This window comes from Caretta caretta, chromosome 3 (assembly GCF_965140235.1).
Source record: "Caretta caretta isolate rCarCar2 chromosome 3, rCarCar1.hap1, whole genome shotgun sequence".
Classification (NCBI taxonomy): Eukaryota; Metazoa; Chordata; order Testudines; family Cheloniidae; genus Caretta; species Caretta caretta.
In genome coordinates, this window is record NC_134208.1 from 127,049,846 (window position 1) to 127,065,944 (window position 16,099).

The 16,099-nt window shown below is 43.2% G+C and overlaps 1 protein-coding gene across 6 annotated transcripts in view; it reads right to left on the reverse strand.

Moving 5' to 3' along the window:
• The window catches only part of RPS6KA2 (ribosomal protein S6 kinase A2), a 483,898-nt gene that overhangs the window by 59,321 nt on the left and 408,478 nt on the right, over positions 1-16,099 (reverse strand). For all 6 annotated transcript variants that reach the window (XM_048844025.2, XM_048844028.2, XM_048844024.2 and 3 more), the window contains one exon: positions 13,734-13,798. In XM_048844025.2, the coding sequence (XP_048699982.1) occupies positions 13,734-13,798 (65 nt within the window). The remainder of the gene's footprint in view (positions 1-13,733; positions 13,799-16,099) is intronic.

Consider the following 16,099-nt stretch of genomic DNA (forward strand, 5'->3'; position numbering starts at 1 on the left):
AGGTGGTGCTGAGGGAAAGGGTCACTTTGTTATTAGTATTTATTATTTGGTAAGAACCAACAATGTGCTTGATGCCACACAAGACACAAAATAGAGACAGTTGCTGGCGCAAGCTGCTTACAGTCTAAACAGACGACAAGTTGATGTCTTGTCATTTGTCATGACTGGAAAAGGACGGTGTAGCAGCTGGCTGGGAAAATGACAGGGAAGATAAGAACTTGCCAAAGAGAGATAGCAAGAGGGTTCTGCAGATGAGTCCGGGTTAGGCACTTGCAGGTGAAATAAGAAACAAGGGATATTACTAGGGATTGGGGGAGGGCATGTACAGATAAGCATTCCTGGGTAGGTGTGCTCATGTTGGAGAGGGAGGGAGCACATATGGAAGACTACATTGGTAACTGGTAATAATAGTACTTTGCACCCCACATCACTTTCCATCCCAATATCTCATAGATGTTTCCCAAACATTAATGACTTAAGACTCACAATACTCCCATCCAGTAGGTAATTATATCTGTTTGATAGATGAGTAGACTGAGGAACAAAGTTTTTCGGGGTGATCCAAAGCCCACTGACATAAACTGAAAGACTCTTGTTGATTTCAATGGGCTTTGGGTCAGATCCTCTATGAGCTAACCAAGATCACACAGCGTGCTTTATGCCAGAACTTGGAAAAGAGCTTTGATTTGACTCCTTGCCCTTTGTTTTCATCACTAGACCATGTTCCCTCTTCTATCAGCATTGCTGTCTTCTGGCTTCAAAGGGCTGATCTGATTAAAACAGAACACCCTCAATAATTAATATGTTTAAACACAAATATAATGTTTGCATTAACCTTCAAGCCACAAAAAGAGCTGAGAGTTCAACTTCATTAGCGTTTGGAAAGAATATTTTAAGCTAACTCTTAAGAAATAAAACAACTTCATAAATTAGCTGATTTTTCAAAATATTTAATAGAGCCGAACATATGCTTTTCCCACTCTTTACATGCAGGAAGATTCTCCTTAACGTACGGTTTCTGTAATGGGTGAATTACTCTAATATATGGCATGTGTTATCATTTATGCTACATTACTATCCGAAATTTTAATGTTCTGTTTGCTTAAATAACGGCCCCTCCCCTGCGGTTTCCCCTCCCCCACAGCCTCAGCTCGCTGTGCCGCACAGCTGCCAGTCCTGCTGCTCTGAGGGGAATGGTAAGGAGGTGGGAAGCAGGGGGGTTGGATAAGGAGCAGGGAGTCCCAAGGGGCAGTTAGGGGACAGGGAGCAGGGGGCGGTTGGATGGAGCAGAGGTTCGGGGGGAGAGGGGAGGTCAGGAACCCCAATGTGGCCCTTGGGCCAAAAAGTTTGCCCATCCCTGATATAGCATAATGTCAGCATCAGCACAGAGCAGATGTTTATGGCCAAGTGACAACATCTTGGAAAAGAAGAATGGGCATGGGGAGAGTTGAGAATGACATTGCAATAACGGACAGCCATTTCAATGGGAAAAGTCCGGCTTCCTTAAAACCAGCCCCCAGAAGGAGATAATCATCCCTGGAGTACTGACCTTGAGCTCTCCTGGAGCAGTATATGTTGCACTTCCTGTTTGCCTTGTCCCAAGTGGGGGTTCTCCACTGGGCGAAGATGCTATTTAATATTGAATCGTGTAACTCCCACTCATGGTTGGTGGCAAAATACCTGCTGAGGCTGTCCGCCAGTGAGTTCTGGATGCCCAGGAGGTAGACTGCTGAAAGGGTGTTGTGGTTCTGTATATGACAGTTCCGTAAGTTGACTGCTTCTACAGAGAGGGGGATGGAGCATGCCCCTCCTTGCTTGTTTATATAGAAAATAGTAGTTATGTTATCCAACATTATCAGGATGTGCTGGAATTGTGTGAATGGCAGAAATGCTTTGCAAGATTTTTGTACTGCTCCCAGTTCCAGAAGATTTATATTCATTCTGGGCTTTTAAGTTGTGTCTACATGTCTTGTGCTGTGTGATTGTCCATGTGGGCTTCCGAGCCTGTCAGGGAGCAGTCTAATTATCATCTTATTGGATGTGGGGACAGAAAGGGAACTCCCATGCACATGTGTCCAGTGTCCTGCCACCATGCAAGAGAGGCCTTCACCTTTGAAGCCAAGCTTCCAGGCAATGGGAGTGAAGTCTGGCAAATGGCATCACACAAATATATGATGCCAGGTGACCCTGGAGAGTAAGGCATATCCCAACTGATGTTTGAGGGCTGTGTGTAACTAGGTCTTTCAGAGTGCCCATTTCACAAAATCTGTCCATGAGGAGACAGGCCTTCACCCTGATTGAATCCAAGGATGCTCCTATAAATGTTATGGTATGCGTCAGGTTAGAATTCTCCATATTTTTATTACTTGAGTCTGTGAGAAGGGTGAATATCCACATAAAAGTATGTGTTTTTCATATGGAGAGCTGTGAACCATGTGCCTTTTTCTAGGGATGGTACTGTTGATGACAATGTAACCATACAGATTTCAGCTTGTGAATAAAAACGTTGAGTCAAAGCAAGTCAAGAATGAGTCTCTAGCCTCCTTTCTTCTTAGGGACTAGGAAATATTTTGAATAGAACCCTTTCCCCCAATGTTGAGGGGGTACCTGCTGTATTGCTCCCCAATAGAGAACAGATTGTACATCCTGAAGGAGGATCCCCTCATGAGAGTGGTTCCTGACAAGGGATATGGAAGGGGGTTCTGGGGGAGGTAGGTAGAGAATCTTGATGGTATAGCGGAATGGATGATATCCAGTACCCACTTGTCTATTGTTATTGCCACCCAGTTGTGGGAAAATTTTGCTAGGCAGACCCCAAAATGGATCTCAAAATTGGGTGGAGATGGCATTGATATTGGTTCTCAGCTCTCTAGCATCATGTCAAAAATCTCTGTGGTAAGGGATTCCTTTTGTAGAGTTGGTTATGATATTTTCCCTTTGGGCCAGGTGGATACGTACCCCAGGAGTGGAGGGTTGACCTAGTGTCTTTCAACAAGTGCAAAGACTCGATCATCTTCTCATTAAAAAGATTAGTCTCATCAAAGGGTAAGTCCATAACAGTTTTTTGGATCTCCCTGGGAACCCCAAAGAGTGTAGCCATGATTCCCATCACATCGCAGTGGCAGTTGCCATGGATCTTGATGCTGTACCAGCCACATCAGTTGCATCTTATGAAGAGGTTTTGACACTGAGCCTTATCCTCCTGAAGCAACTTGTCCCAAGAGTCCAGAAACTTGGAGTAATTCAGGAAATTGCATTTGGTGTGAAAGGCCGGATAGTTTGAGATTTGAAATGCCAGTATGGTGTACATAAGCACCTTCCTCTCCATAAGATTGAAATGCAAGTGTCCTTATCTGCAGACATGGCCCTCCAGTGGTATTGTCCGGATCTTTCAGTGGCTGCCTGGACCACTAAGGAGTTTGGGGCAGGATGTCCCTTAGCTGGGACAAAGGGCTGCTTCTTTGCCCTCTTGGGGGCAGGGGCACAGGTAGCTGGCATGTGCTATAGAGCCTTTGCCAGTTCTGGTATGACTTCATTTACTGCAGTGCTACCTGACTGGAGCCCAGGAGTGGGAAGATATCCTGGAGTTTCTGCTGAGGATTTTCACCTCTTCTAAGGAGATCTGGGCTCTTCCACCATTCTCTGTAACAGCTCCTGAAACTGTCTATGACTGTCCAGGGGAGACAGAGTGACTTCCTCTTCAGGTGATGAGGATGATACCCCTGTTGGAAGTGGTAGAATTGGTGGATCTGGCTCATCTTCCCCTTCTTCTGTGGGCTCAGGGGGTTCAGACTGCTCCCTTTGGAGGACAGAGGGGTAGTAAGATTCCTTGTCTGAACAGACAGATTCTGCGTAATATGTATCAGGGTCCCAAGGGCCCTAATAAGGCCAGTAAAGAGGTTGAAAGTGGTGGTCCGCCAGGCATTAGATATCACTGGTCCCGAGGAAGTAGTTCTGGTCTGTGCATCTGAGGTTGGCTCCAGGAGATTCTCAATCCCCTATCTGGGATGAATTCCCTGAGTGTAAATGAAGCTGATTCCATTGGCACATCCAACTCTCCCAAAGATGCAAAGGTTGGATCCGAGTCAAGTGGTGGTGCCAACAGATCTGTGGATAGGAAACCATGGCTAGTGAACTGGGCGGGGGATAGACTTCTCCCAGAGTCCCGGACTCCACAGGCATTTGTATCTCTGTGGTGAGAATCAGTCCCAATAACTAGGGAAATTGTAGATGTGGGAGGTCAAAGATATAGTCCAGAGTGGTATAAGTCACCTGCACCTTTGGAGGCTGTGTCTTGTCACTCTGTGCCACCTTAGTAGGTATACATGGTGGTTCCTTATGTGACCATGATGGTACCACCGATGATTGAGTCTCTGTCGATGCAGTTTTTGACAGTACCAGTGGTTCCTTGTCCTTCTTGTCCCAGTGCTTCATTTTAGGTGCTACCACAGCCAGTGTTCAAGTTGATGCAGATGCCAATACAGAAGAAATCTTGCTCCTATGTGTCTTTTGAAGATGCCATTAAGTTTTAGGAGGGCCTCAGATGTTATGAACTGAGCATGAAGGTTCACCTGACTTGGGAAAGGTTGGGGAGGGATCTCTCCTCTTTGAGAGTCTAGAAGTGGATCTGCTTTTACATCTATGAGAGTGCCCCTTACTCTCAGAAGGGGGCCCAACCAAAGGGTCCTTCCCTCTCCTGTCTCCACTTTGGAGTCAGACATAGTACTAGAGAGCATGCTTCTTGCTGACTCTGGCCAATGTATAAGGTACTTCCAAAGCTGAAATTCCCATGCTTGCCACATTTGGCTGGGAAAAGAGTGGCAGGTACTGCACTTAGCAGAGCTGTGAGCATCTCTGAGGCAGCAGAGGGAACCCTGGTGGTTGTTGCTGACTGAACAGGAGTGGGGGCAGGAGACAGTTTTTGAAGTCCAATATCCTGGGCAAAATCTAAGTACCACCCCCCCCCCGCCAGGTGACTAGGAGAGTTTCCAGGGTGGGGATTCTAACACTGGGTAACTGGGGAGCTATAAAACACTAACTAGCAATTAAAAATCCCTGATAACAGCATAATTTGAATATTTACAGGAAAAGAGAATGATCAGCTCTGGACACTGGAGGATTCCAACTCAGACCATGCAGCAGTAAGAAGGAACTTGAGAGGTGGTTAGTCTGCCCTGCCCCTTATGCTCTTGGTGCAGAGCATGAGGAGGGCAGGGGTGCTGGCATGGAATAAGAGACTTTCACGAATTCCCTGGTCTCAGGTGCATGGAACTCATGCATACTCACAGTGGAATACACACAGGGACCAGCACTCAAAGAAGAAAGAGTGATATACTCAGGCTAGGGTGACCAGATGTCCCGATTTTATAGGGACAATCCCGATTTTGGGGTCTTTTTCTTATATAGGCTCCTATTACCTCCCACCCCCGTCCTGATTTTTCACACTTGCTGTCTGGTCCCCCTAACTCACGCATACAGGTTTGGATAAGCATCCAAGCTTCTATATGTTTATCAAATCCCCAAACCTTTTGAGGCTCTGACAATTATTATAGTCAGATTAATTCATATCTAATTCACCAAAATGCACACAGAGACTTCTGACAGTTCGAGGACTCTTGGCTTCTAGAGCTCCAGTTTGTTTGGAGAATTAACCCTGACGTTTTTTGCAATTAGCTATTTCATATTTTTGACACTAGGCTGGGAAGCCTGTCAAGATTTTGCTTAGTTTGACTTGTGAAAAATACATTCTGTAATTGATGGCCTATTGCATTCGAACATATCTGCTATACAGAGATGCTTTTTGTACAGAGCTCAATATTAGACCTGGTCAGGAATTTTCTGTCAAAATATTTTTTTGAAAGAAAATGCAGTTTCTGCAAAATCAAAATTTTCAGCGGGAATTATTTTGAAAATAATGTGCCAATTTTCCATCAGGAAAATCTAAACTAAATATTTCATTTCAGGTTGTTTTCGGTCAGTATGACTTTACTTTGGGTATGCGTCAGCTGCCACAGCACCTCATGGGATTTGTAGTCTGCATGCCTCATACCCCCATTCTTCACTATTGGGGTGGGTTACATGGCTAAACTACACCTCTGTGCCACACCACAGTCTCCCCTCTGGTTGAACCAACACCATGCCTCATGGAACTCATGTGACCATTGTGCATCATGGGTGATGTAGTATGACCAGGGAGTCTGGCCCACATCAGGAAATGGAGATACGAGACACATAAATTCAGCTCCCATGAGTCACCGTGGCAGCTCAGGTTAAGGCTGAACCAAGTTGAAATGAAACATTTTGATTTGGAGATGTCAACTCATTTAGTTTTAGTTTCTAATGGAAATGTAGAAACAAAATGTTTTGAATTCAAATTTTTCTGAACTTTCCATTCTGCCAAAAATTTTGATAGTTCAATTTTTTGTCCCGTTATTTTCATTTGATTTCCCACAGGCTGGAAATTCTGATTTTACTACCAGTTCTACTTAATATGTGTTGCTATTATGCTTTGTTAATATCTTTGCCCTCAGTCCCTGTTGCAAACTTGGGTGGTCACTGGACATTTCTTTCTCTGGCAATTAAGTGTTTGGGACTCATATCTGTCCCTCATTATTCATGAACACTTTATTTATCACAATTCATTTTTAAATGGATACATGAAAGAGAGACAGATGTAAATGCCCTATGTATGCGTCTGGCAGATATCAAGAAAAAGAAAATGATTTAATTTAATTAAGAACTATTTAGTAATTTCCTGCACTGAGCCGAGTGTCTTTGATGAAGAATTGAGTTATTCCTTAGACACCTTCCAGAAATAGAAAGATGCTGCTCTCTGCAGTGACGCACTTACAGGACAGGAATAAACTTCCTTGATACATATACCTGTCACAGAAAAATCCAATAAACAGACAAAAGGCTGAGATATCTTTTAAAATGTCAGCCCTTAACAAGACTAATGGCAAATGACAGAAAGGACACCAGAATTCACATCCCTGGATCAGTTTTTGCTGTTGATAACGTCTATAATTAATTTATATTATGAATTTAGTTTGACCTTTATGGTGAATGTATGTTCTGGTAAAGGAAACAGAGGGAGTGGGGAAGAAAAAGAACTCCCACCCTATCAGCCAGATCTGATGAAAGGAGAGAAATTCCCTCCTACTTTATATATCAATCCCACCCGTGATGAATAGAGTCCTAACTCAAGACTTTTTTTCTAGATCATCTGGTGAAAAAACAGCCATTCATGCCCCTCTTTTCTGACTGAGAGCTGTACAAAGGGATTTCATAGACCCAGTGAAAAGCCAAAGCTTCTATAAGCACAATCTGGAAGGAGAAAATAATAAGAAAAAGAATTTGGGACCCAAATTCTGCCCTCGGACTCACTGCTGCTTTTAAATCAGCTGAAGTCAATGGGAGTGGTGTCCATTTGTCTTGGGGAACAAACGGGCCCTAAACGTTGTAGAGATTGTAGGCACATGAATTGCTGTGAGAGTTGGGCACCTAACCCCCTCAAGCTCCTTTAAAATCTCAGCCCAGACCTTTACTCTGAAGGAATGTCAATTTATTTAAAGGAGAATCTACCGAATTTGTGCTGCAGTAGCCTGATGAATGTCTTGTAGCACTGAGACGGAAATTTGCAGAAGAAACGCCTTTGTCTGTGTCACCCTGGAAAGTGCAGATTTAGGACCCTGTTATTGCAGTGACAGGAACAGTAGTATGGAGGCTTTTACAAAGATTGGCCAGGGCTACAATTCTGGCTTCGGGATAAACACTATGGACCAGATTTTTCAGTCTGTCAAGTTCACTTTGTGTTGTTTACACAATGCAGAGTGCACCTGAAGTGGCTGGAGATTTGCACTAGAGAATTGCCCTTGTATAGGGGGAATCTCTTTTGGCATAAAGCTGGTGAAGGCTGCTCTGCTGCCTCCAGCACCAGAGCCCTCCCTTTTGCCATAAGTGGAGGGAGGGTGGGTGTCCGGGTGAGGAGGCATGGCAGATCTAGGTGCCATTACACCTGATTCTCCACTGGCACAAGGTCCCTGAAGGACTCTACATCAGTGGGATATGTTAAAGCTTCACTTCTCTGCAGCTTCACTTCACACTGGGGAAAAGCAGCTGAGAATCAAGGAGCTGTGACCAGCTCCCTAAGAGCCCCCCCCTTCTCCACTGCGTCTCAGCAGAACTTGGGTTCAGTGGAGAATCAAGCCTTCATAGCTCAGTTTTCATATTACTGTACTTGTTCCCACTTGCCCAACTGTGGTGAAGGGTCTGTCTTCAGAAGGGTATGTAACTCAGCCATGAAAATGCAGCCTAGACTGAAATATGGCATCAAATGCACTCAGCCTAAGAACGAGGAATGGGCGAATTCACCAAATTGCAGTGTGGATGCGGAGCTTGGCAAATATCAAAATGTGCACAGCCCAGCCTACCCTCCTCTTTCCGCCCCTGGGCTGAAGACAGATACAGAGAACACTCTTCCTCTTGGCCTTCCTAATGCATTCAGCTGTCCCGTACTGCTCATGCTAGGAGGATGGGATCCTGGTGCTTCAGCTCTCCTTAGACAGTAACAGAAAAGCAGCTGACCTCACTCTGCCTAGCACAGTTGCCAAGGTGCTTGTGATGTATTTGAATGTATTGAATGGAGAGTTGAATCTCTTCATATGAATTTGCAGTTACAGTTTCTTAAGCAGTTGCTTATGTTGAATTTGCTGTTATATAGTGGTTACTATGTTTTTCTTCTACCTCTTTGCAGTACAGAGTCAGTCAGCCACCCTGGCTCCACCTATATGGATGTGTCTGGGTTTATAATCAGGGATTTGTGCTGCATCCACAATACACAACAATGGGCAACAAGTGTGGGATGTCAAGAACCTTCTATGTATTCAAGTAGCAAGACAATCTGTGACCTTGCTTGCAGTCCCTAAGAGCTAACAGCAGCGAGGTGAAATGGCAAGCGGTATTGGAAAAATGGAGGCCTTTGACAATGCTGTGGAGGACTGGCTCACATATCTAGAGAGGCTGGAGGAGTATTTTGAAGTAAATGAGAATCCCCAAGCAAAACATGCAGCAGCATTACTGAGTGTGATCGGAGGAAAAACCTACAGTTTATTATGTAGTCTGATCGTCCCAGAGAAGCCAGCCTGCAAAACCTTTAAAAAGATAGTGCAAATTGTTCAAGATTGTCACCCAAGCCCCTGCTTACAGCAGAAAGGTTCAGGTTTCATAAGCGGAATTGGTTTGAAGGTGAATCTATTTCCTTCTTTGCGACAGCGTTAAAAAGATTATCAGAACACTGTGCTTTTAAGAATGGGCTTGGCGAGGCAATAAGGGACAGACTTGTATATGGACTGCTGAATGAAAGCACACAGAAGAAGCTCATACCTTTAAATGCACAGTAGAAATTGGAGTAGCAATGGAAATTGAAAAAGGGATGCAATAGAATTCCATATTGGCACTAAAACAAAAATACGAATGCTTAAACTATCTGTAACCCACTGCAAGAGTGTCTGTGGACCGGGTCCTAGGCAGCCAGGCCTAGTGGTCAGAGCAAGCGTCAGGCTAGTGGTCAGAGTCTGAATGCCAGAGCCCAGGGTTGAAGCTGGGTGAAGGACCATGTCTGGGCTGGAGCTGTGGAGGAGCAGATCAGGAGCAGGACTTAGAGATGAGCACAGGAAGGCAGATAGTCTGTAGGCATGTGAGTTGAGCAGCCAGCAAACTACTGCTGCTGTAATGTTTAAGAACCACCTGGCTGGCTTCCTCAGGCAAGGTGGTCCATCAGGCAACCTGGGTGGCTTGTTAGGCTATGAGGAGTACTGAACAGATGCCACTGAGGGCCTTACTCCAGCACAGATCCAGTCCGCTCAGCAGACAGACATGTTATTGGTGTGGAAAAGGTTTCCACGTTCCTTCTGATTGCTGATTTAAAGATCCATATTGCAGAAGCTGTAATAAAAAGGGTCACATCCAAGCAGTTTCTTGCACTAAGAAAAATAAGGAAGAGATCAGATCAGTACAGAAAAATGAATATCAATGTACACTATGTGGACAGAGGCAGTAGTGACAGACTGTGAGAATGGAGTAGCCAGCCTGCACATAGATAGTGTGCGCAAAAATGACCACTCCATAATCTGGTTGGTACCCAGGGTGGTGGGAAAAATGCTTAACGTGGAATTGGACACAGGCTCTGCAGTTTCTATTATCTCACGTTCAAATATGAGAAAACGTTTAAAAATACCAAACTGAAGGAGAAACTGATGTTACTAAAAACTTATAGGGGAGAAAAAACAGTGCCAATTGGAGTGATGCAAGTGAATGTGGAGTATAACAATAAGTAGTGTTTATTAGACTTATATATAATTTAGAAATTACACTGGATTAGGTATCTATAAAGATGCTGCAGTCACTCTCAGCAGACTCCACTAAAACAGTTGAACAACAGCTGGAGGGATACTAAGTCAGGTTTCGGAAGTAGTCAAGGAGGGCCCAGGAACTCGAAAACCCATGAAGGCTAAAACAATCCAAGATGAGAAGGCACAGCCCAAGTTTCACAGAGCTCGATCTGTCCCTTATGGTATCTACTCAAAGTTAGATGCTGAACTGGAACATCTGGAAAGAGAGGGCATACTTTCAATACTGGCTGGGATTGAGTGAGAAACTGCTATTGTTCCAATTGTAAAAAAGAGTGGTGCAGTAAGGGTGTGTAGAGCTTTTAAGGTCACCATGAACCCTGGACTGACAGTTGAAAAATGCCCCCTGCCTTGAATTGAAGATATTTTTGCACCACTGGCAGGGGGACAATGATTCAGCAAAATGGGTTTGTCACAGGCCTACCTATGGATGGAAGTTGAGGGAGAGTCTAAGGCAAACCTCACAATCGACACACAAACGGGTTTGTACCAGTTCAATAGACTAGTGTTTGGTATTGCTTCAGCTCCTGCTATATGGCAATGGACCAAGTTTTGCAAGGTATTCTGAGTACACAGTGTTCTCTGGATGACATTATTGTGACTGGTAGAAGTGATGAAGAACATCTGGAAACCCTGAAAGGGGTCTTAAAACATCTGGAAGAATATAGGGTATGAGCTAATTGCATAATATGTTAATTTTTCAAGGACATGATAGGTTATTGTGGGCATATTATTGATGTACAAGCCCTACATAAATCTCAAGAGAAGGAACAGTCCTGGAAGCTCCCCCGCCAAAGGATGTGTCACAGTTTAGATCATTTCTGGGATTTATCAACGACTATAGCCGATTTGTACCAAACATAGCAACTCTGCTGCATCTGCTGAATTGTTTACTGCAGTCTGGTCAAAAGCGGGTTTTCTCATGTGAGTGTCAAAAAGCTTTTCTAGAAGCAAAACAATAGGTCACCTCAGACAGTGTGCTTACACACTTTAACCCATTCTTGCCCAACAAGTTAGTATGTGATGCTTCCTCACATGGAATTGGGGTGGTTTACACCAGGATACCATGCCACAACTACCCCAATGTGTGAAGAAATTTGTTCCAGTCCTTGAGGAAATAACCAGTGCTAACAAAAGCCAAGTGAATGACTTCAATAGACAGTGTTGTGAAATGAAGATCTAAACTAGTAATTTGTCTATTTGCATTTCTAAAGCACCCATCACCGTGGTATCTGGGCACCATATCTGAGACAAGAATCTATAAAGTTCTCCTTTCTATTTTGAGCCTCTTTTTCAAATGCGATTAAGTGTGGTGGTTGCTTGCCTGGTCACCATGCTACTCCAGTACTGGGAAAAAGCTTGCTTCAAAAAATCAGCCTTGTGCTAAGCCTCAGAAGACTCAGATTCATTCTGGTCTTTGACAATTTTATCCTGAGGACTTTTGATGGAAAATGCTTTCCCTATGATCCCTGAATATTTCTGGACTGTCAGCTGCAGTGTCCCTGTCAATCACAGCTGCCATAGTGGGTTAAAGGGGATAGGCAATTTCTGAGACACCTTGTCCCTTCCCCACTGAGGACTTCAAATATTCTAGCAGTAAAATCTATCAGTATTGAAGTCTTGGCTTATCACTGTTGACGTTTGCTGACTGCCCACAAGCTGAAGCAAAGCATACCATATATTTGGTTGAAGAACAAAATGAACATAACAGGGACTTTTTCTGCAACAAAATAGCCACCAGTACGAAACATCTGGGCTAGATCCATTCCTGTTCTCCAACCCCTCTGTTTTCATCCATGAAGGGCTTGTTAACAGCTGGCTGTATCGTTATAATAAAACAAAGGCCCAGTTTCATCTCAAGGCTCATGCTGGCTCAAATCATACTGATTTTGTTTTTCCGTGTAAAAGCAGAAACCTGGATGCAGTAAGGAATGGCCTTTTGTGAACTCTCTCTCTCGCAAAGCCAGATACAACCTAATCCTTAATGTTCGAAAAATACTTTGAAATGGAAAGTGCTATATAAAATCTTATGTAGTGGAAAGGAAAAGAGAATCCATGAAATTAATACTTAAGAAAATGGGATGCAAGGCAGCTGGGCAGCAGATGAAAACCTAAACCTCTACTTTTCTTTCATTTTATTGGCTCCTGAGGTACTAGCAAGAGCCGAGCCAGCTCTTCAAAGTTCACTTCAAAGCAGGTGTGTGAATTTTTTCAATATTAAAACGATCTTTCATGGGCGCTCAGTGGCTGTAGTTTGAAAATGAATTGGGTTCAAATGAGCACAGCTTCCCCCAGGTATTAGCCCTTTTGTGAAGCCACACACAAGGGATGGGTTTGATTGGTTTAGCTGCGTTCACACAGGTTCACTAAAACCAGAAGTGGGAGTAGTGGCCAGGTGACTTGATCCATGTGATATACCCCACTGAATACAATTCTAATATTAGGGTGATTTATGGTATTTCTGTGGAACCAATTACATCAGATAAAATTAGGTTAGAGAGTTTTAAAGGCTCTACCAGGCAGAAGCCTCAGAATGCTGGCAGATACTCAGAGAGAGCAAAAAAGAGTTTTTGTATCCAGCTTTAACTCAAACTTTGTAGATCTGGACAAAATCTGTATTAACACTAATGCTGGTTCATAAGTTGAAACTTGTGCCGAGGCTTATTTTGAATCTCTGTGAGGTCTGAATCAAATGCTTAGCTGAGCTCTGCTGTTAATTTCATTATGGGATGAAACGGACTGCAAAAAGGCAAATGATTGGTTACAATTCCATGCATCATGTCAAACACTTCTAATCTCAACTGTTATATTTATTAAAATGTAAGAGCACAACAATGGAAGAGTCCAAAGGAACAGATAGCTTTCCCCTGCTGTGTCTTTTTCCAACCAAAGCCTTAAGCTTTGTTTTGAATTAGTATGAAATGTCACAGGAACTCCTTCATTTAGAGCTGCTCCATTACATTCTAATCCAACTCCTGGGATCAGTACATTAAGTTCTTCAGAGTGTAATGTGGTAATTATTCTTTGAACCTCTGGAAAGTGATTCAAATTACATCATAATGAGCCAGCTGATTAGATAAAACAGAAACAAAAAGTTTGAAAAAGCTGCAGATGCTAAATGGACCTTTATTTTCTTTCGTGTAAAAGCAGGAATGTGGATACGAATCAAAAGGCTTTAATTCATGGGCCCTCTATGGTAGATCTCACTCCAGTAAGCTTTTTTTGTTTTGTTTTGTTTTTACATGATAGACTCAATTTCCAGCTGGCCTTTGCTAAATCTACCTAATCCAAGACTACAATTAGCAACAATATTGCTCTACTTACATTCCAGTCTATAGTAACAAAGAACAGGTGCCGTTTAATTTCTTCAACTCCATCGAGGCCAGCACCTGCCAAGACAACAAGAAGAAAGAGTCAAAATAAAGTCAAGCCAGAGGAACATGCTGTATTCTTTAAAACCACACCAACATATCCCTCCCTTCCCCTTGAAAAAATTTAGAAATGTCAGAAATTGTTTAAACCATCACAAAAATATACAAGGACATTTTGTTAATGCAAACATCACACCCAGGAAAGAAAAACCCTTGAACACGTGAGTTTTGATTGTATGCTTGTGTCAGGTCTGCATGGCCAGTCTCTCATGCTTCATATTAGATAAGAAAATCGAATAATTGAAATGTAGAGCTGGAAGAGATCTCAAGAGGTCATCTAATCCATCCTCCCACACTGAGGTAGGACCAAGTATGCCTAGACCAGAGGTTTTCAAACTGTGGGGCATGTCCCCCAGAAGGGCACAGAGGAATGTTTGGCAGGGTCAGTGATGGCAGGTGGCTTGGGGCAACCCTACGCAGCAGGGTTCAGGGAGGGAGTGCCACTTCCACCCCTTGACTCTCCTTTCCTCTCTATTTTTGTCTGGATTGGGGAGGTGCCGCCAAAAATTGTAACTCAAAGGGAGGCTTTCAGCTCAAAAAGTTTGAAAACTGCTGGTCTAGACCATCCCTGACAGGTGTTTTCTCTAACCTGTTCTTAAAAACTGCTAATGATGGTGTAATACTTTGGGGTTCAACCCAGATGAATGAGAGGTTGTGTCACTGCCTTCCCTGTAACCCTGGGTGCCTTCAATGCTCAGTTGCTGTGGCTCACAGTCCAGAAACACTGAGTGTCTGTGCTGTGCAGCCCTGATCAGCGCTCTGACCCTAGCAGCCTGCTTATAACACAACAGCCAGACACTGGTCTCCACCAGCCTTAGTTACTACTTGCAGAGTGAACCCAACACACTCCCAGTCCTGAATTTTCCCCTGCCATGGAGTGTCCAGCCCTCACCTGGAACACTCAGAGGAGTAATAAGGTTCGTCGTTCCTTTGAAGAGACAAAAGCACAGCTTATTACTTTAACTGGAGCTAACAATCACTTCAATTCAAACACAGCACTCGGCTGATTTAGTTTAAAATAGAAAAGTTTATTAACAAAAAGAAATGGGTTTTAAGTGAATTCATGCACAAAAAACAAAAATGGTTACAAGCAAATAAAAGTAAAAATATGCTTTCTAATGCATAAGACCTAACTTATCAGCTACTCTCTTTGTTCAAGGTAGATTTCTTACTGATTTTTCTTTTTTCCAGCCATGGCTGACTTTCTCTCAGTCAGGACTGTCCACAAACATACAAAGTGCCGGATTTCCTTGTCTTTCTAGGTGACAGATGCCAAAATGGCTCTCTGTTTCCCCTTATATCACTCAGAGTTCATTGACTCTGTTTTAAGAGGCAGGATGATCTCATGCTGTTCTTTCCTTCCTGTGCACATCCCATCCTTGTGCTAATTTGTGTGTAAATGAGGCTTTCATTGTTTTGATTCCAAAATGCTGCCTTCCCTCCAATCTGGGGGAAACCTGTTTTTCCCTGTGTTTGGTCACAGAATTTAAAGCATAATATCATTGAATATCCATAATTCCTCATATAGCGTTAATATGTACATTTCACAACGATATTAATCACCAGCATGTCACTGACTTTCACAAAAGACGTTACTCAATACACTTTATAACACAGTAATATTGTATACAATTAGTTGATACTTACCATTTGAGTTCAGACCCCCACAAGAAGCTACTGGCCCCACTCTCTGGATAATTGATAGCTTTGTTTACATTTTATGTAAATGCATCTTCATTGTCTCGACCTGACAACCAGGCTGGTCAGACAAACACATATTCTTTTGTCTACAGCAGACTGTTTGGCAAGCAATGCATAAGCCCAAACATACTTCTAGCACATGTCCATCACTCTTTGTACACAACCCAAACCTACATATGTAAGAATATTAATGATCTTCCCTATTGCTTATTTCTCTTTACACCTTCCTTTGCTCTATGCCCCTTACCCAAAACAAACAAACAATCAGAAAACAATAAAACTATAGCCTTTCTTTAACATTTCCCAGCCTCTTTATTCGAGAATCTCTTGAAACTATTTTACTATTGCTGGAAGTGTGAAGTTTTCCAGTGATATCTCACATGGCACCTTTTGGGGCATATACCATGACAACAGTGCGTTAGATGTAGTGAGTATGTCAGCCATGACAAGAGTTGCTGACACACAGTAGTGAACCACCAGTCGGATTAGCTACTGACTCCCCTGCAGGCATCCGTTCAAAGTTCTCCTGAGTCCATAAACTAAGGGGCACCTTTTGCC